The sequence below is a fragment of the Stegastes partitus genome, unplaced genomic scaffold, assembly GCF_000690725.1.
Source record: "Stegastes partitus isolate 25-593 unplaced genomic scaffold, Stegastes_partitus-1.0.2 Scaffold459, whole genome shotgun sequence".
NCBI classification, from domain to species: Eukaryota; Metazoa; Chordata; class Actinopteri; family Pomacentridae; genus Stegastes; species Stegastes partitus.
In genome coordinates, this window is record NW_007578190.1 from 379,587 (window position 1) to 401,569 (window position 21,983).

Sequence of the window (21,983 nt, forward strand, 5' to 3'; positions counted from 1 at the left end):
GTGAGGATTAAGGTGTAGAGATGATGGATGGATTCTGTCCAGGGTGACGAAATCTAGAACAACTCTTTGTTTTTGTTTCCCGTGAAGTTTTTCTGTAATTTGGCTCATTAATATGAAAACAAAGTACATTTTGATGGTTTGATGGATGTTGATTTAGCGTTTGAAATCACAACGAAGGACTGGGAAATGTTCAACAATGACGTTTTCCTTGAATCCAAGCATTAACAAACGGGGACACACTGGCTTAACATCCTTGCAGAACACGTATCGATGGAAAAAACCTCTCCAAGACCAGACTCGTTATTTGGAAGCCACTTGGACCCTCTTCCTCTCAGAGCCCTAGACCTGATGCCCATGAGCCCCCAAGCTGACAAATAATGTCTACCATGATTATTCTTTTTTTTCTTCTTGTTTTCTTTTTCTTCAATTGCTTATTAGTTTTTCTTTATTTGATATTTATTTTACATACGATTTTTCCCTTAAACTTCATACATTTCACTCATCCATACAATCAAGCAACAGATTTCTCCGTCGTACATTCAGCCAACCAGCTGTGACCGATTCTCTTGTTGTTGTTGTTGTTTTTATTTAGTCCTCTTGTGGCCAGCCCTATTATCTTCCATTGTTTTACAAAAATAACAATTTGGTATTTCTTATTTTGATCGTTCATTTTTTCACTTCACTCTGTTGTATGTTTTGTTAAATGTTTGCAAATAAAACAAACAAACAAACAAACAAACAAACAAACAAACAAACAAACAAACAAACAAACGGGGATACCTGACATTACATTGCTGCACATACAATAAAGGTTCAGTCTCTGTCGTATTATCTGTTGTGTGAACTTACCTAAACAGTTCAGATATCATAGTTAAAAACCTAATATATGATTTTAAATTCTACTCTAACAAATTAATGGACTAGTTTAAATATTAAAGGTACGATTGAAGCCGAAAACCCAACAAAGCCAAAGATTCCTGTGAGCAAGCGCACCGGCAACGGCGGAGATCTGAAGAATATTTATTTAAAGTAAACTGTTTTCAGAGAGCAAAGCTGGTTCACATTTATCAGCAAAACAGTCTTTAGTCGAATTCAATATTGCGATTTTCTGTGAGACAAAAAAAAAAAAGAGGCAAAACTATAAAAGATCATAATTTTAGATTAATACGACTTTAAACATGAATTTAGTTGCACACGTCTTCCTATATTGTTTCAAGATTCGAGATAAGCTTTATTTGTCACACACACAGTGAAAATAAAAAAATAAAATAGAAAATTAAAATAAAAATAATATGTCCCATTAAAATAAAAGACACAGTATTCTACTTGTACCGCCGTAGGTAAGAGTTCTCAGCGTGAACAAAACACGCAGTTCACCAGCAGCTCTTTATCTCAACCCGTCTTTATTTAGTTCATCAAAAATATTAGCCAACACTTTTCTGCATACGTTCTCACAGCACAGTAGTACGTACTCTTTACACAGCCGATACATTCATTAGGAGGGAGGAGAAAACAAAAAACAAAACCTGAATTATGCAAGCCTACAATCACTCCGGTACGATCAAAAAAACACAGCTTTGAAACACTGCCATGAAGAGGTAAAAGACTGCTCCAAAAAGTTATCGTGTAGAAAATCACAATCAGAAAAATACCAACAGAAATGCTAGAAGCATCAGTTGTACATTCAAGGATATATGTTGATAACACTGTGCTGTATGTGATCATATTCATCATGACTGGGTATAAATACATATCTGGTTTTTATACATTACAGGTCCTATGGCACAAACACTTTGTAAAGCCTTTTTTTTCTGTCTAATATGAACTTTATTTACACACACACACACACACACACACACACACACACACACACACACACACACACACTGAGCAGGTGGAGGAGAGAGACAGAGAGGAGTCTGAGCACGGAGCCAAAATACAATTTTCCCCTCTGATTGATTTGTGTTTGGTTATCTTTTTAATATCTGGCTGCAGAAAATATAGATTTATTTTTTTTTGTCCTCACAACGGGGGGAATATTTTTCGGCCCCCTCACAAACACAAACAGCCTCACGTGGAGGGAAGCCACACCTGCATGTGACACTCCGTCCACCCGCGGCTCATCCCTCCGCTTTGGTTTCCCGGCATGCCCGCCTCCGTCCCCGGAGGCCGGGAGGCAGCGAGCCGCCGCCTCTCGCACAAATGTCACATTACCATGAAGGAAACACTGGACCGGGTTAACACGTGAAACGAATGTCATGGCAACATTGATCTGGCAGCGGCTCCGCGGGCTGCAGCAGAAACTAGCACTTCGTTAATGATCACAGCGCGCTCATTAGGCCACATTGATTCGTATTAAAGCATATATTTGTAAATGTAAATGCGACGTCCCGCCGAGCGCGACTGTGACGGAGCGCGGGTCAAGGAGCTCGCCGACTGCTTTCTGATCATCGACCTTCTGGCCGTTCGTCTCCATCAAACAATGCTCGACGTCCACCAGCTACACGTCAAGGTCCCCAACTGCTCGGATCAATGTTCTGATGACAAAAGACGAAGCGATACGCTCAGTATGCACACGCAGCAGAAACGACTCGGCGGTATTCAGCTAACGAGCAAAGAGGACACTTGAGGAATTAACTTTGAGCGCTTTTGACTCAAAGTGGGAGCGAAGAGGGACGAGTGGGAGGAGGTGAGGAGCAGGTGGCAGCGATTCCCTCCTTCAACTGGAAACTCTGAAGAAAATCATTTTGGGAGAGCAAAAAAAAAAAGAAAAAAGAAATTGAGCGCACAATTGAAATGAAACAGCGGGAGGTTGGAAGTTAAAGAAGGAGGTTATTTCTGGTTCAAGTGATCTTTGAGGGCAAAAGACTGGAATCAGAAAAACAAACAGCTGCAATCTGCGCTTGGAAATCGAAGGAAATGTTGTTTTTTACAATAACAGCTTAAATTCTCACACTGTTGGCGATAGCTCCCATCTGAACCGAGTCACTCAGGAGTCAGTCTGCTGTTTGTACTTGTTGTTTTTATGAACCGTTACAGGTTTGACTGAAGCTTTGCCGTCCTGCGAGACGACTGGAGAAAGTTTATGTTCTAAGCTTTTTAATTTCATTCAGGCGTTTCCATGAGGTTATTTTTTCAAAGCATTTTCAGTGTTTATCCTACTTACGTCTCCTGCTATGAAAAAATAAATAATCGTACCAGCTACGTCCATCTGGACCTGAACACAGCTCAGAAATGTGACTATAAAGTCTGTTATTACCAGTTTCAAATCGTACGGGATGGAAAGTAGCAATGCGAAGCACTTTGGTGCTTTGGGCGGTCACATTTCTATCCAGTTAACTGCAGCGTAGGTAGATGTGTTTAAATGATGCCGTTTTATTTTCCTAAGTTTGGGTTTAACGTTCAGAGCGACATCATCTCAGCGCCTGTTGTTCGCCTGATAACTCGCGGCGTTGTGGTTTTCCACTGACGCCTGCATGTCCTCGGTTGGTGTCGTGTGCAACCTGGAAGCTTATAAACTGTAAACGTAATAAACTCGTATTTACTATAAATCACGTCCTTGCTCACGGTTGAACAGCTGAATTCTGATCATGTGACACGAACACATTGTTTTTTGTTTTAACTCCCGGCACATTTCGTTCTGAATGAGTTTATCATTTATAAATGTCATGTCTAGTTTATAAGTGTGCATGTTCTCAGTACACCTGCTGGGTTTCCTCTGGGTGTCCCTCCATCCAAAGTCATGCAGAATGGGTTTAAATATTATAAACCGGTTGTCAGCGTGAGTGTGCACGAGGAGCGTGAGCGTGCACGGGCAGCGTGAGCGTGCACGGGCAGCATGAGCGTGCACGGGCAGCGTGAGCGTGCAGGCTGCAGCTCGCGACCTTCTGCAGGACAACGCGGGTATAGCTGATGGATGGATTATAAAACTAAATGTATGAATTTAGATGAACCTTAAAGTGTTTAACCTCCTGAACTCTGAGCAGTTTCTGGTGTTTCTTTGCTCCTGTCACATTTTTATTCACATGTTAGTAGCACGAACCTCCATGGAAACAGCACACAGACACAACTCAGACATTTTTTTTTGGTTTTGTGCAGTACATGGGGAAAAAAAAGAAAAGTGGAATTTCTTTGACTGTTTGTTGTAGAAAAACGGACAAAACCTGGAAACAACAGCCAACACTGGAAGTAAAATCGTGGCTTTACACACCAGAAACGTTTTGAATTGGTTTCTATTTTTTGTCTCGTGACTCTTGGAGGTCACTGACGGCTTCACGGTTACGTAGAGAAGCACAGATCTTTCTGTTTTTCCTACAGAACGTGTTTTCATTCGGCTTAGTTTTTTTGCAAATTCTTGAAGAGAATAGATAGAGTCACATGTGAGCAGCTCGAGGATTCCTTCTAAACAGGACATTGTTATAATCCTGCAGGCGGTCTCGGCGTTCAGAGGGTTAAACTCATTTCTAGTTGACCTCCGTTATCGAAACATTTGTTAAATTTGGAAATTCAAACACAAATATCTTGTGAAAGTCTTTCAAATTTGGCTGTTAAGCTAGCCGGCCTACAGATGCTGCTGCTGCTGCTGCTTCTCGCTCTGTATCTTTAAAGTTGATCCAGTTTTGCTTCAGCAGTCGGTTCAGGAGAAAGAAACCACACAGAGGCAGTCGCCCCCCACGAGCGTCTCAAACATGTGAGTGTTGAACAGGAGTTTGGAGGGCACGACTTTATCGGCTACGACAGACACGCCGAGCATTCATCAGATTTAAAGCCTTAGAAAAAAAAAAAAAAAGCTCTGATGCGCCTGATCCCTCCAGGCAGGTATTAGCAGAAATCTGCCCTTTGGCTCAGCTCCATTCTCACCAGATAGATGAACCCCGTTAATGCCCCAAGGTGTCTGCAGAATGGATGTGCATTGATCTCAGTGTGCTCTGTCTGTGGGCAATACAGTGCAAGGTGTATATGTGTGTGTGTGTGTGTGTGTGTGTGTGTGTGCTCTGATTCCTGGTTTGTTACCAGGCAGCGCTGACACAGATTTGATGTACGTGACTGTGTTTGGGTATAAAGTGTTACTGAAGTGCCATCAGCCAGCAGCAGAACGAGCAGAGATGAAATGTGTCACCGCGGCCCTGAGACCAGATTCACTGCTGCAGAAAACAAGCCGGAGGGAGGGAGAGCTGACTGCTCCGTCCTCTCTATTTCTCTCTGTCTCTCTCTTGTCTCAGTTTCTTAGAAATCTAAAGGGTTAAAGAGTTACATTCGTTATATTCACCCAGGTAACAGTGAGGACCATTAATAGTTAACAGAGGACTATCTACCAACTGCAGAAATTTCCTCGTCCTAGTTCTGGAAATGTCATGACTAGATTAACAACACCGTGGATCCACACCGACTCCAAGTCATATTTTTTGTCTTGTGTTTTTGCAAAGCTACGTTAACAGTCGAGTCTACCGTTAATAGATATTGAACCAACAATAAGCAGAGGGCCTACTTGTCCTACGATGACTTCTGCAGCGAGCGCCGACTTGTAGCTGACCTGCGCTGCTGCGATGAACTCACACATGTGGAACGTCGGAGAAAGGACTCTTTAGCGTGCCTTCGAGACTCCTCTGCATGTCAACGTGGAGGTGACGGAGCTGCTTTACATTGCTGGAGGGACGGTGGACGTGCTGCCTGAGCGAATCAGCGCTGGGGGGGAGATGATGTTTAGTGGCCAGACTCTGACTGGCTCCTTGCTTTCTGGAAATGACTCCCAGCAGACAAAGACACAGCTGTTCAAAGCTCTTCGTCGTTGGCAGCAGCATCCAGAACAGAACCGTCGTAAATCTGATGCTTCACCAGGGGTTGATGTGGTTGTTCTGTATGTAGCGAATGGTGGCTCATAATCAGTGGTGGATGGTGGTGATTTCCCTTCATCAGTGTGTGAGCAGCATCAGTCACTCACTCGGGTTTTTTGTTTTTTTTTTGCACGGTGGAAACAGTCAACATCTATTTGACGCCGGTCGCTGCTTTGTGAATACTTTATTGAGCACGAGAGGCTTCACCAAACTCGCATCTGCTGTTTGCTTTTCCAGCTCGGTAGCCGACCGCTTTGTTATCGCTCAGAGCTCGCTAACCTGCCACCGCTGCGCTCCCTCTCTGGACCCGTTGACATTTTCAAGCCTCTAAAGAGTCCCACGTGGGCAAAGCTGGTCGTCACGGAGACAAAGCCCAAATATGTTCCCCGGTGACTGACGGCGGCTCAGGAGGAAATGCAGATGGGCTTCCCGTTTTTGTCGTACTGGTACACCAACATCTTGATGCAGTGGGAGTTGGCTGGCGAGATCCAGGGACTGCTCGTGATGGAGAAGTTGTGGCTGGCGTAGAACGGCGGCGGCTGCTTCCGGCAGTGGATCAGCGCCCGCAGCACGTTGGCCGCCATGCCCCGGAAACGCTTGCTGATGAAGCAGTAGAGGAAGAAGTTGACGCCGGTGTTGAGCAGCGCGAGCATGTTGGCCAGATCGGTGAGCATGTGGAGCAGGCGGCCGGCGGTTTGCGAGGCCGGAGGAGGCGAGTAGAAGTGGTAGAGGATCATGAGGGTGCGCGGCGCCCACAGAACTGCAAAGATGGAGGTGATGGCGAGGAGGATGGCGGTGGTCTTGCCGGTGGAGTAGCCGCGCAGACGGAAACAGCTGCGGCGCCTGCGCAGCTTTCGCACGATGACGGCGTTGAGGGAGAAGAAGACGGTGCAGGGCAGGAGGTAGACGGTGGTGCAGTGGGCCCACACCAGGACATGCTGGGCCACCGTTCTTCTGCTGCTTTCCCCTCCGCCGCCGCCGCCGCCGCCGCCGCCGCCGACCCCGGGCAGGCTGTGCCACAGCTCAGGCCACCAGTAGTACGGAGTCGCCGACAGCAGGCAGCCGACGTACACGGCGAATATCACCCTGCGTGTGCGCGCCGGGTAGGACACCGTGTGGTAGCGAAGCGGGTGGCAAACGGCGATGTAGCGGTCGATGGTGAGCGGCACGGTGATCCAGATGGAGGTGTGGATGGAGGAGAACTCCAGGACCTGCACTGCGCTGTTTAATGACGGAGGCAGCGGCGCGGCCAGGATAAAATCCTCCAATATGAAGTCGACAAAAACAATGAGGAGCAGAACGAGGATGTCGGCGGCCGCCAGAGCCAGGAGGTAATTGTAGGAGGACTTCTGACGACGCAGCACCAGCTGGGACAGGATAACCACCGTCAGGATGTTCGCTAGGAGGGGGACGGGTGCAGGAAGGTTGATTGAAAGGAGACAGAGGAAATGAAAAAGTATGATGAGATGGGAAAAGGAAATGGGTACAGGTTAGGGCGGGGAGGGAAACAGAGAAATTGAGTGTTAGTGTGCAGGTAATTGAAACGAGGTAACACACATCCAGACAGTAACAGAGATGCAGAGCAGGAAGAGATGCTGCCAGCAACACGTGTACGGAAGCTGCTAGCACAAGCTGGACACGGTAAGCACACACAGAAACGAGGAGGATTTGAATCGGGTGGATAATGTTTCAGCATTATCAGCAGCACCACCAGAACCACGTCCAGGCTGAGCCAGCTCTCTGCCCCTGTGCTGTTTTCTTCCAGCTTCTGCCCACTATATGCAAAAACATCCAACTCTGTCATTGTTCCCAGACAGTGTTTGGCATGTTCGTCCAGCTCTCCAGCTCTGGAGTCCTCTCCCTGTTTATTCCTCCCTTCTCTGTCCAGTTCATCTGCACCTGCTGTGTAATTCCAGCAGCACCTGCCTTTGCCTTTGGCCAAATCGTTATCTCTAATAAAGAGTAAAGCCACAACAAAAACAGGAGGGCAAGGTGCAGCGTCGCGGGTTTGGCAATCTGCTGAGTTCACTACTGCCTGCCATCCTGCCGCTGGCAATTTAGCTCCTAAAGCACAGCACAAGGACGCCCCATCACTCCCCATCTGCCTCCGTCTTCCAGTCTTTACCCCACATCCCCAACATGTGGCGTCATACGCTTTCATCCAGGTTGCCAACTTTCTGTCGCCGTTCATTTATCCTGTCTTGTTTCCACTGGACAGCTGTAGAGTCCAGGAGGGCATCTTTTTTTTTTTTGCTTGAAAGAATGCAGACACAAAGAGCTGGATGTGATTTATCTCACTGCTGCTTCTTTCAAGGGGAGTAGCATCGCTTGCTGCTGCCGCCACATATTGCATTTTATTCCCAAGTTCCCACGTTGGCAAAATTTCTGGCATGTTCAAAGCAAGAGGAGACAGTAAACAAGATACAGGCTTAACTCAGCTAAACAGCAAATCTAATGAGTGTGAACACGTGCGACCAGGTGTTGGGAGGAATCCAGTCCAGCCCAAGATGGTTTTTAAGCCAAACTCGTCTGAACTAACTGGCATCTCTTCGCTTTGTCTGAGCTTTTATTGAGCACATCTGCATAGTTTCTCCCAATCGGAGGTGACTGAGGAGCGCTCAGGTGACCACAGTCCGGCTCTTCACTGATGCCATAACAGCTGTCGGATGTGAGCGGTGTCTGATATTTACTTTGGTTGGAGTCTCATTAGGGCAATCTTGGGAAAGTTTCTCATATATTTAGGCGTTCATTCTTCTTGTAGGAACGTGAACAGACAAGCTGTTGCTCTCAATGCACATGGGACATGAAGTGTAAATTCAAAGACTTTATTCGAGGCGTTTTCAGTTTATCCAAAGCTTCCTGTTTCATGCTGTACTTGTTCTATTAGCTAACGACTATTTAAAAAGCACACACAGCGCTGTACCCGCGAACCGAGCTCCACCAGTCAAAGCTGCTGCTGCTGCAGGTCGGAGCCACGTCCAGTCTGTTTCCTCAGACAAAGATCTTTCTGACGTTGCATCATAGCTTCACAGACATTAATGCATTTAGCAGCCGTCACTGTCCGTGCAGTGTGTGTGTGTGTGTGTGTGTGTGTGTGTGCGTGTGTGTGCGTGTGCCCTCTGCAGTAATAGATCTGGGATTGGATTAAATATGGCAGCTCAGAGTCTGGTACATCACACTTCACAGCCTCAGCCGCTATCAGCTGATTACAAATTACAAAGCTGGCTCCAGATAATGACTGAAGATGTGCAGCAGACAACACACACACACACAAACACATGTCAGACTCACACACACACACACACACACACACACAGATCATTAGGGATGCACCAATTCATTGACATCCAATCTATCAATAACCATAAATGAGATGTCAAAGCTGCTTACGAGACTCAACAAGCCGGAGTGAACGACACCTTTAACCAGTTCAGTCGCCTGCACACAGCGCTAGCCGCTAACCGCTAACCGCTCCTCGGCTCATGTTAACCCCATCCTGACTGTGGTGTCGATTCTTTCGTTTCAGCTGCTGGTTTTGTTTCGTCCCCGTTCGGATTTTCGCTCAAACTTTAGCTTAAACTTGAACCATCAGCATCATGAGGTTTAAATATTTCTGAGTCTGATATCAACCCTTGGTGTCATGACTACGGTTCTGTGTGAAAGAAAAGTTGAATCTGGAGCTTGTAGGTTGTCGTTTATTATCTACGTTTGTTGTTGTTTCATGTTCGTGTTCATGTAGCTCGGCACAATTGTGAAAGACTTGCCTGAAGGTCAAGATGTTTACGGCCTTGAAAGGTTTTTGTTCTTGGAAATAAAGACTCAGCCGTTGTTATCTGGCACAGACACTGATGACGGGGTTAAATGTGCATCTATAAAAGGACGTCTGGATGAACTCTGTTGGTCTCCATATTTTAGAAAATATGAAATCTTCAAAGAGTTTAATGAGCAAATTTCCACAACAGTTGTCCACGACATGCAGATTTATTTTGCGTGTTTTGAGTTCATAATTTCATGATTGTGTTTCAGCAACATGGACGTTATATCTGAAAGGAAACCATGTTGATGAGCATCACTATGACAGCTCAAGTCTGGTTTTTTAGCATTTCCAGATTGATGTTGGGAAACGGTTGTTCAAAATTCCAATCGGATTTCTGCAGGTGCGTTTCGGTGCCGGCGCTCTGGCCCCTAAAACCTCATTTCAAAGTGTCGCTCACAATGCGACACACAAAGACGGCGTCGAATCCGGAGCGACGGAAGTGCCGAGCAGAATCCACGCTGCTGCTAGCAGAGCGCCACGGAGGACAGCGAGGAGGACGGCGGTCCGCAGACAGAAAGTAATTGTCTGCTGGCACCTTGGAGGGTGGGGGTTCTGCACAGGCGACGCTGGAGGGAACCGAGAGGATAATTTATCAAGAGATCTCAGCGGTGTCACCGGCAACACTACGCCGTCACCACAGCAACCAGCACGAATCGGACATGTCTGGACACACAAATGTCTCACTTGCGAATGACAGTTTGTCCAGAAGATCTGATTATGAGAAGCTGAACGAAACCAACAGAAAGCTGAATCTGAGTTAAGTTGCATTGTGGGTAATGTAGGAGCAAAGTCAACAGACATTTGGGACTTTGTGGATGAAAACCTATTTTCTTGTTCTTCAAAGTGAGCCTTTGTTCCTTTTGCTGTTTGAAGATTGACTGGAGGCTGAGGTGCAGGAGGTGGTCACAGGTTTCATATCTGAGGCGTCATTGTGGGAAATAAATGTGTTCAATCCATCAGAGGGATATGTTGATTTTGTTTTTGTCTCCCATCCAGCTGCAGCCTCTTATCAGTTCCTATGAGGAGAAGTTTGGAGATTCACGGCAAATCCAACCCCTTTAATCCACCGCCTCTCTTCTTCTGTTGTACTGTATCTCTGCCCATCAGCTCTGCGACTGTCTCTCTCTTTGTGCACAAACTGCTGAACAGAGCGGAGGGAAACAGTGAGGTGTTGGCTGTCACTGGCTGAGCTTTATTCTGTTTCAGCTCCCCAGCGAGGCAGGGCCCTCCACGGACAAACAAAAGGGATCTGCTGCGAGCTTGACATTTCCATTTAGCTATAGCCACCTGCCACTGGGTTGCCCATTCTTTGCAATTGACTCCTGCTCTTTGCGTCGTCTCGGGCTTCGGCAGGAACGAGCTGGCACAGGCAGGGTTTGCACAGAAGACACAAAAATGCGCGCAAACTTTCATCATCTTTTCCTATTTTCTTTTTCTCAAAGAGACGACATAAGTGTCTCCAGCTGAGGGGGGATTAGAATAACCTGCAGGGCAGATAATGGGCCGCTGTGTGTTTGTCCGTCTGCCTGTGTGTGTGTTTGCAGGGGTGATCCTTTTGTCTATTTGTGTGGGAGTGCTTTTGTGCTGCCGCTCCCCCCGCTGCTCCTCTAATATAACGAGGGACGAGGCCGCTGACGTTGTTTAGCGGGAAAAGAGAAGGCACAGCGTGCTCCCTGAGGTGTGTAACGAGGCTGACTCATCCCGCCGCTAAAGGGACGCATCAGACGGGCTGTCGACAGACACGCCGCACAGTTTAACCCCTCAGAACCAGAGCCGTCCTCAGGCTGTCTCACGGGCCCCGTAGAAAACAGGCAGAATGCTGTAAAAACGATATTATGTCCCCCGTAAAGAGACGGAGCATCGCGGCATTACAATTAAGATTTTTTTCCCTCCGTTCTATCATTTGAGGAAATTGAGGTTAAGCTTCGATGGCTTATCTGGAGGTTAATAGGACCAGAGGAGGACAGAGGGATGAGAAAATAGATGGAGGGTGAAGGAAACGGTGGTCTGAGGGAAGGTCAGGGAGTTAAAAACAGAGCACGTGACGAGGCGGGAATGGAGGGCAGGATTAGACAGACAGAGCCGTATAGAGGAAACAGAGAGGGGTGAATATCAAAGCTGGCTTCAAAGGTCACAGGCACTTTGTTCTTCATGACAACCGTTTCTCTTTTGTCTTCTGTAAGTGTCAGACCGGACGTAAAGCAGGGCGACTCCTTAATGCTCCAGAACAAAAACCAGGCGCTCATTCCTGCTACAAAGCAACAGAGAAAGGAAAAAAATAAAAAAGATTTTACTGACAGTTTTTAAAGCCTGAATTCACATCAAATCGAAGCAGAACCCTGATGCTGCAAATCAAGATTTCACTGAGAGATCAGTGTGTGAGCTGCGGGTTATGGGGGAAAAACTTACTGCAAGATTAATAATAAAAAGAGAGAACGAGATGTGATATTTAAGATGCACATTGAGAGCAGAAGAAGGCCTGTGTGCTGCTGCTGTTATCGATGCCACTGCGGTGCTCTGCTGCCTGCTCACCTCAACAGCCATCTATTTCACAGACAGGCCGCTCCGAGTCAAGGTTTGGAGATGACTGTCCTCATGTCCTCGCATCAAGGCTGACGCCGCTGACAAACGCTGCTCATCACGTTTAAAGGGCTCGTAAACAATGCTAACAATTAAAGATGTGCCCTTGGGTCGTCTTCAACCATTTTTCACATTTTCAGCTCTGAGAAAACAACAAAAGAGGGAGAGGAGAGAAACGGAGCTGAGCTCGAAGAAAGGCTAAATGAGGGGAATGTCCAGATCACAGCTCTATAACTATCCTCACATCCATGTATTTATGTTGTCCAGAGAATGACAAACCAGTCGGCTCTGTCACTGCACGTCTGATTTATTGCCTCAAACAACACCTCCCTCCTCTGCTGCCTCCCCCCGGCCTCTCTGCCTCGTCTCCCTCCTTAAACTGAACTCACCATCCCAACCTCGTTCCATTTGAGCTGCTTCCCCCACAAACCGCCGCATCCTTTCCTCCAGCTCGCTCCGACTAATCTCAACCATTACTTTCAGAACGATAGGATCTATTAACAAGCCCCCGTCCCGTCACAGCTGCCCTGTCGCTGGCGGAGATTGAATAGATCGATAGTTCAAACTGGAAATCGATGAGGCCCATCTCTTCATTAAGCGCCGGCTGACACCTGGCCTACACTGCAATGTGGAAGAAGGGGTTGTTAGCGTGGAACATTCCCGACCTTTTCCCCTTGGATGGGCGGGTAATTGGGAGCTGCAGATGTTTTCCAACTTGTCGCACCGTCGACTGTTGAACAGACACAAACTGTGAGGAGCAGGCAGGTGGACGTGCAGGACGTGAACACGCTCGGGTTTGTGTGCTCAGGTGGAGGATGGATCCCGAGAGCCTCGTCTTAAGTGACTGAATGTGTGCGTTTATTCTCGTGTGCACACACACGTCGATTCCAAACAACTACTTGCTGTCACCAGTTTGTCTCGTGGTGTCCAGCACACGACGACACCGGAGCCGGTTTCAGTCGACTGAAAGCTGCAAAAAACCTAAAACACACTCGACTGATCGTTGTTTTTGTCGTGCATAAGAGGAAAGAACATTTTTTTTAGAAGGTTTGGTTGAAACTTGGCTGAAAGTCACCGTCTTTATCAAGTTTTTGGGAGCCTAAAGTACTTCAGTAACTGCAGTGGAGTTGGTTTATTGTGACATGACATCAAAGAAAATAATGCATCTCAAGAGACTCACTGCACCGAGACTTTCTTTTGTTTGTTTGGGTAAAACTCTCTCTTGTGTCAGCCTAACGGCCGGCTAAATGTCATTTATATACTGTTAATTACTGGCTGCATTAGAACTCCATTTCATCTGCTCAGTGGCTTCGTGTCCTGCTGCACTATCTTGCAGTACAGACGTCTTATCAGCACATTTCGCAAACCGTTCCGATGCAGACGTATTTGGGCAAACTTCAGGCTTCTGTTTCGGCTGATAAACCACCTGAGGAAGTGGGGTTTAAAACGCGTCCGACTTCACGGGAAACAGCTGCGACGGCGCCGACGGTCGGCCGGCGGACGCTCTGTACTGTACACGCAGCAGGCCTCACCTCCATCTCGTCCCAGCGAGCCACGCAGCTCCTTCATTGTGCTGTTTGCTATGCGGCCACACGTCTGTTCTCAGGCGGTGTGGCGTGGTGAGCAGAGAGGGGAAGAGGGAGAGCGAGTTAGCGATTAATTAAAAATGTGGCAATTGGTTTCAGCTCCGTCGTCTGCAGCAGCCCCACTCAGGGCTCAGAGGTGCTACTTCGCTGCCTCTGCTGTTATTAATCTCTCTCTCTCTATTAGTGCTCTGATCTCTCTCTCTTAACTCCACCGTTCTGCTTCTTCTGGGTGTCCTTGCCGTCCTCCTCTCCCCGTTCATTCGTCTTTTGTGCAGACTATCCAGTTCATCACTTCCCGGGGTCACGCTGTAATCTCTTCCCACCACTTGACGTGCGTAATCCCTTTTCTCATCACCTTCCCTCATCTTGCTTTTCCTCCCCTCGAACCTCTCGACCCTGCTCTGTCTGCAGGTCAGGGAGTTTGTTCGGGTCTCTCGCTGAAGCCCTGTTGCTGCTACGAATGAAACGCCGTCTGATCATCAAAATAACAGCCTCCGTTCCACCGCCAGTGCTTCATTTGTGCAGGTCTGTAGGTCACGCTGCTACTACTCACACATGCTGCACTCATGAAACATTCATGATTCAGCTTGAGTGGAGCGAGCTGTGTCATTATGATTGAAGAAGTCAAACTCGCTGCTGCACTCAACTCCTCCATTAATTCAGACAACTATTGTAAGATTGCCTCGCGCTCTCAGGTTATTGTTACTCCGTGATTAAACAGGCATCGTTTGTGGAGACGACTCAGCAGCAGAATCAAATAAAACTCCAGAGGAAGCGACGGCAGACCGAGCTGCAGGACTCGCTCTGCCGTCCAGGAGAAATCGTTAGGGGAGATCTGATCAAAAAAGACAGACTTTTACAAGCCTGCAAACCTCTGGAGCAACTGCAGTCTTGGCACACAAAAGCTTTTCACTTTGCATTGCAGATTTGTTTTGAACCACAACAGCTTATGTGGTTGATAACATCTCCTTCCCTCCAAGTCCTTATCGAGGAAAAGGGTTCAGGGCTTCAGAGTGCTGGTTAATCTTGGGGATTAGGACAAATGCGACATTAAAAGTCACTGCTTGTTTGCACCGTTCTTCTCAAAATCTGTGGTAAATAATGCAACTTGGCAGTCGTGCGTGATGCTGTTTGACTAGTCCAGTATTCTGGTGATGGGCTAAAGCAGATTGTGACGAGGCATCAGCACTGTTTCCTCTTTCATCTGACCTCCAGCTCTGTTTTATAGCCACACACACCGCTTTGCTTCTCCGTGTGAGACCGGGTCAGCGCTCATAGATCACACAGTGGGACAGAGGCAGTAAATGGGTCTGACAGTGACTGTGAATGGACTAATCACTCAGTGGTAAAGACACAAGTAGGAGGCATCATTAATTCAGGTCATCAAGAGCCACACATCTGTCCCTGAGGTCAAAGCCTGAATCATCGCTCACACAGTTTGTCATGCAAACACACGTGTAAAAAAAAAACTGTGATTTCTTGTTTTGGAGCTCTGCAAAATGTGGATCAGGAGAGATTCAGTAATGCTGTGCACATGCAGCTGCTGCTTTTTCTCTTTGTTGTGCTCGAATATCTCCAAGAAACTCCAGACAGGCGCAGACAGATACATAGGAGGTAGGGATGCATGCACGGGTGACAGCCACAAGGTCAGAATGACAAATCAACAGTGTGTGTGCACAGAGTGACACCGAGGAGCAGCCGTGCACGGTGCACTCACTCAGTTCTGCAGACAAGTGGACAACAAATCAAGATGCAAAGCATAACTCCTGCAAACCAGCGATGCAGGCTCCAATTTAGAAATGTGAGCAAATTAACACAGAATGAGACGTGCATATGCTCAGCCACAAACACATGACACACACACACACACACACACACACACACACACACACACACTCTTACCGGGCAGGCCGAGACAGAGCAGAATGCTGTAGTAGATGACAGGCAGTGGTCCGAGGGGGCATCCCTGGGCAACCTCGGAGGGATTCTGCCCCGCGCTCCAGGTGCTCCCGTTTGGGGGAAAAACAGGGAAGATGTGGCTGTGCTCCATGGCCTCTTTCCTCGTCCTCTTCCTCAGCTGAGCTCAGTGTCAAGAAGCCCGACCACGCGATCAAAGCGCCTGGTCGCCGGTTTGGGAGAGAGGGTGCTCTGTCCTTGGATGCCAATCAGCATGAGTGTTTGTACGCGTGCATTTGCGCAAGACAGCAAGGTTGAGTGTGTGAGAAGGAGGAAGGAATGGGAAGAGATGGAGGAGGGAAGGAGGAGGACAACAGACCGGGAGATGTGAGAGATGATATGTGTTAGTAGGTGACGGAGAGGAAGGCGGCGAGAGGAGCTGAGAGGGAGGCGTGAAGAGGTGAGTGTGAAGGTAGAAGTGGAGAGGGGAGGATGCTGCCTGAGTGTGAGAGCGAGGGGGAATGAGAGCGAGTCGAGAGCACAGCGGGAGGAGGAGGAGGAAAGAGGAGGAGGGAGGGAGGGAGGGAGAGAAGGAAGGAGATGGAGGGAAAGGAAGAGAGCGGCGGCGTCAGCAGGTGGGAGGAGAGAGAGAGAGAGAGAGAGAAGGAGGTTTGAGGACAGAGATAATAAAACTGATGAGGAGACAGATGTGACAGATGAGGGAAGATAAATGGACGGTTAAGTCGGACAGAGAGCGTTTGCCCTTGTCATGTTTGTTTTGGGTCGACGTGTCTCTTTGCAGCCTGCAAACGTTTGATGGCATAGTCAGCTGCGTTCATCCGTCTTGGAAATATGTTTTGAAACATGCATCCACGAGACGTTTCCCACCACCACCACCACCAGCACCACCAGCACCACCACCAGCACCACCACGACATGTGCGTGGAGGTGTTTGCGATGGGAGGCGGGGGCTGGGATTGGCGGCTCCGTCTGATTCTCCATGCAGTGTGAACTGTCTGCATCTCCAGATAAAATGTACCAATGCACTCCGGGCCGACACCGAGAAACAAGCATTCACATTCCAATTTCTGGTTTATCAGTCGGATTGAGGTCGACAGCGGGGCAGCAGCTGCCAGTTATTTCCATTATGCATTCATCTGTCACTTTTTACTAATGACTCTCTTGTTGTTTAGTGTGAAGACGGATGAGACGTGTTTGCTCTGCAAACATTTGTGGAACTGCTGGGGAGATGCATGTCGAACATTTCTGGGACTTTACATTCATTTGATTGACATGAAAATATCCTGAATCATAAAATTTCAGTTGAGCAGAGCCAATGGTCAAAGAAAGAAATGAAACAAGCACCTCTTTGGATATTTGATGTTTTCTAAACTATGCCGACATTTGTTAAGAAAAATACTTCAATAAGTCCAGTAATGTAATGAAAATAAGTACATCTACTTTGGCACTCGGCTTGAAGGGTTGTATCTATTTCCACCGTCATTGGGTAAATTTAAATGATTTGACAGAAACTTTTGGCTCCGTCTTTAGAAAATCTGGTTGGTGACGGAGGACTTTGGCCAATCACGCGTCTTATCAGACAGCGGCTGATCCTATTGGTTGTCCTACAAACGTTCCAGCGGTGGAAAGACAGATTCAAGGGCAGGGAACTGTTCTGGCACTGCCAATAGACGGAGAATAAAGACAATTAAACTTCCAGACTTCTCTGACAAAACCGTGTAATGTCACCGAGCTGCTGGTCTGCTGCTGCCTCCATCGGCCTGTTAGCTAGTTTGCTGTTTTAGCACATTAGTCTAAACTAACTGGCATCATTTCGTAGCATTTTACACGACTTTCCGTCGTATGTTCATTTAAACCACACACCTCTGCTCCACTACAGCTGCTTCCACTCCAGTTAAAACACACATTCTGGTTACAGCAGAACTTTAACCCTCTGATCCCAGAGCTGCAAACTGTACAAACAGAGAGATTCTCGACTTTCTGACGCCCCTTGAACTAATCATCTCTACGATCCACATCTAAGCTTTGACATATTTTACTGAAATCACTTAATTACATGTGTCTTGTTTAAAAATCGGCTAAAAATAAACCACCTGCAGTACCGAGACTCGGTGAAAAAGAGAAAATTTGGCACTCGTCAGTGCAAATAAAAAGCCATCAGCGACTCAGCTGCAATCAACAGTCCGCTGAGAAAAAATGAGAGACTTTTTTTGCTCAAATTGGCTGAACTGCAGGCTGTGTTTACTGAGAGTAGATAGGAGACAAAGAATCTATCTATCTATCTATCTATCTATCTATCTATCTATCTATCTATCTATCTATCTATCTATCTATCTATCTATCTATTTATCTATCTATCTATATGTTATTTTGTCATGTTGCACAAAAGCTGTGGTTGTGCTGTTTCCTTGTATATTGCAATAAAATAAATGTCCACAGTGAGTAAAACATGGAACGGCATAAAAACAGGATTCAATAGCGCCACATACTGCCTCCTCCAACACGTGTGGAGGTCTTGACTCTCCGGTGGGTTTGCAAACATGCGCGCTATGTTCACTGGCTAACTGAGGTTTCCCTGTAGTGAACCGGTGTGCACCTCCAGCCTCATGTCAGCTGGGAAAATCTCTGCAACCGTCTGCAGGATAAAGCGGGTAAAGCCGCTGGTCGGATGGATTGTAGCTTGATGCTAGTTGCAGCCACATGTGCCGAATAAACCTGCGAAGGTGTTTGTTCCTCAGCTCTCACCTCCCTCCCTGTGGCTGAGTCATTTTGCCACCTTCTTCCTCGGTACATGATGGAAAGACGGAGTCGTGACATATTCCCTGTATGAACGCACATTTACAGTCAGACTCCTTCGGTGCAGAAAGCATCAGAGCAGTTTTGGCACGAGTACAGCGACGCATCATGTCTGTTTAGAGGGCTGTCGGCTGGGCCTGTACGCCGCCTCTCCACAGGTCTGAGGAAGTCACACAGAGAGCCACGCTCTGCCCATTTCTGCTGTCTGAGCGAGATACAGTACATCATTTAAAAGGTAGTGCATGGTGCTGCGATAAGGACCTGAGGGCAGATGAGATTAAAGAGTCTCACACAAAGAAAGACGGGAAGAAAGAGGTTCTTGTGGGGAAAAAAAGAGCTGGTGGACAGCATCTTTATACTTGCTTTAAGCTCTATTTCTGGCATCTCGAGCAAAGGAAGGACTGGTAAACTGTCCAACGTCGTCTGAGCTGTTTCTGCCGCATCAGACGGTAAACGTGGGAAGGAGCGGCGGGCGGAGAGGAAAGCAACAATCACACGCTTTTAATTCTCTCCTGCTACATGTGAGCAAATGAGCTGCAGGGGACGCAGGGAGGGGAGCTCCACGATAGAGCGTTAAATAAAATATGGCCCGATGACGTGAATTGATCACAGAGAAATGTGGGACAGAGGAAGGCGATTCTTCAAGAGTAGCTGGTGTAGCTGTGAAAGACCCCCACAGGGGTAATGGCTGCCTGCTTCCCACTACTTAATACAACATCATCATTGGTCCTTGTCACACAAACTCGATTACATGTAATCTTCTGGTGCTGTGATGCAGGCCTTATTGTGTTGTGTCTGGCTTGTTGTTTGCAGCTGGATTTAATGTGGGACATCAGATACTGTACATGTGTGTGAGGGTATTTTTGATGTGCACCTATAATGTGCTGTTATTCCTCCCCACTAAACCGGGGCAGGTGATGGTGGTTACGTACGTGACCTCGTTATCCCCCGTGGTGATGTATGAGGTCAGCGCTGGGTCTGTGCAGGTCGTTACTGTGTGTGTGTGTTATTAACCCATTACATCATCATTACACACATTGTCTGGGGGCCGCACACTGTCAGGTCCTCACTGAGCTGAACAATCGCACACAGACATGCACAAACGTGCAAAACCAGACACGTGCTGCTGTGTTAATCTCATCAGAAATCTCCTTTGGTTTCACGTCAGTCCAGTCGGTTAGATAGTGAGCAGGACGAAGCGGAGCCGTACGTGTGTTATTGTCACGATAGTCACGGATGATCTGGATGCAGCAGCGCACTAAAAGGGACAATAAACCACAGCTTGAGTTGCTTTGTGAGGCACAGCGGTGCTAACGTCTGAATGATAGCGTGCTCATAAGTACAGCGCTCTGTTAGCCGTCTTAGTCAGTTTACTCCTCGCTTTGAGCCTGAAAGGAGAGAAAACTGGGAGACGGGCGGCGACTTCACGTAACTGAATCTGAAATAATCTGGAATGTCCAACATTTCTTCCAGGTGTTGTTACTGGAACAAAACGAAACGTGGTTCTGCACACTGTGAACATTGAAGTGCTTACATTTTGAATTTGAGTCCAAAAAGTCCCTGAAGGTTTGTCACATGACTGTTGGTCGCAGTGGAGTCGCTTCAGTAGCTCAGAAATGCAGAGTTTTTAGTTTATTTATGGGATCGTATCACTCCAAGCTGTTTTCTATTTATTTATAGAAATTTATGTAGAATAAATTGATTTTAATGAAATACAGTCGTGACTTGATAATCGACCCGTAACAATCCTAAACCTGCTATCCGACAGGTTTGTAGGAAAACCCAACAGAACCCATAAAAACAGGCTTAACATAGCGACAGCCTTGGATTGTGACTCCGACATGACATTTAATGTCACCAATCAGGATGACGGCGTATTATCTGACTGAACAATCCCACAAATTGGCTACGTTCACACTGCAGGACTTGATGCTCAATGAGGATTTCTTTGTGACTTCCTTCACGTTTCCACTTCAATGCGACTTGTATGTGATCTGCTGTGTGAACTTCATACGACCCAAAAGTGTCCCGCATGCGCAGAAGAGGACACGACGACGTCACACGCAGCGAGCGTGCTCAGTGTTTATGGAAGTAAACATGGATGGTAACGGTGGAGCGTATCTGCCACTCCCCCGCCGCCACCGATGGAGGAAACAGAAGTGTGAGCGCTAACTAAACTAGCATCAGCAGCCAAGTACTGCCTGTGTGTTCTGGACACTTCCACCCCGTCAGAGCGCTGCCCCGGGGTGGAAGTGTCCCCCGACCGCACCAAATATTCATCATTAATTGGGCCTGAACATCCAGAGAGCAGAAAGTTCTATTGGGACCAGCCCTACTAGTTATTATCACAACTATGAACAACTAATGAGCCTTCCAGCATCAAGCCCTCCTCGTATCTGGACCTCCGTCTGGACAATCCGACTGTAAAGTTAAGCTCGGATGTGGTTCATTCTCCTGACTGGAACATTGGAGTACATCAACCTCCATCGGGATTCGTTCCATTTTTAACTCTACTGGCCTTTAAATGGTGTCATTTTAGTGATTTAAAAAAAAAAACACACACACAAGATGTTTTTAAAACCTGCTGGTATGTTTGTTCGCTCAGAGGGTTAAGAAGGTGTCAACTAGGGTCAAGAACAGTGTGTCTGTCTTCTTTATAAATATCTACAGTTTGAATATTTAGTTCATTTTGATCAATGTAGACTTTTGATTAACTCTGACTTCAACTGCACATTTTAAGTAGCATGTAAAGATGTTACTTTAGATTTTTTAACTGGTTTGATCACAGCCAAATAGTCAACATCATCAGGAACGCTCAGCCAACGATAAGAAACGAGTCGAGCTACCTGCAGCAGCATGAACATGAAGTCAGCCAGTGTCCCTTTAAAACCCATCATCCTGTTTCTCTTTTATGCTGCTGCTTAGTTGTTACGATATGAAATAATTTATTACATAAATAGCTTCCTCCCACTTTATTTTTTCACATATTACAAATAAGGTATTTGTTATTTCTTGTGGGCAAATGAATAGACGACATATGCAAACTTTTTACTGTTGAGAATGAAGAAAAAAACTTTTGTTTTGTCAAAACGTTAAACCAGCACGTCTCAGAAGCACTTCTTTGGATTTCCTCCCATCTGTACAATCAGTTTAATGACGAGTAAAGTCCAAGAAAAGACCTGCATCTATCTCTATACGTATTATTTATATGTTTTCTGCACGTGTGTGTATTTTTGTATAAACTGGCTGATGTTAGCTGTATTTTTCACTGTATTTTTGTGTGTTTATATGTGTTTTATGTGTGTTTTTGTATGTTTTCTGTATGTTTTCTGTGTTTTCTGTGTGTTTTTGTGTATTTTCTGTGTGTTTATGTGTGTTTTTGTGTGTTTTTGCTTATTTTTGTGTGTTTATACGTGTTTTGTGCGGCGGATGCTGCAGTTCTTTTTTACCTTT

At 46.6% G+C, this 21,983-nt stretch overlaps 1 protein-coding gene across 1 annotated transcript; it reads right to left on the reverse strand.

Moving 5' to 3' along the window:
- Window positions 1-6,238: 6,238 nt before the first annotated feature.
- On the reverse strand, window positions 6,239-15,867 carry gpr139 (G protein-coupled receptor 139). The gene is made up of 2 exons (XM_008286579.1): window positions 15,720-15,867; window positions 6,239-7,233 (listed from the first exon to the last, which is right to left on the reverse strand). The coding sequence occupies exons 1-2, from the start codon at window positions 15,865-15,867 to the stop codon at window positions 6,239-6,241; spliced, it is 1,143 nt and encodes a 380-aa protein (XP_008284801.1).
- Between the last annotated feature and the right edge of the window lie 6,116 nt (window positions 15,868-21,983).

What these genes read in the sequence shown, in the direction of transcription:
- gpr139 (XM_008286579.1), bottom strand. Translation starts at nt 15,867, where the DNA reads ATGGAGCACAGCCACATCTTCCCTGTTTTTCCCCCAAACGGGAGCACC. An exon ending in GCTCTGTCTCGGCCTGCCCG is followed by an intron (nt 7,234 to 15,719) that starts GTAAGAGTGTGT and finishes TCCCCCTCCTAG; the next exon opens with CGAACATCCTGACGGTGGTT.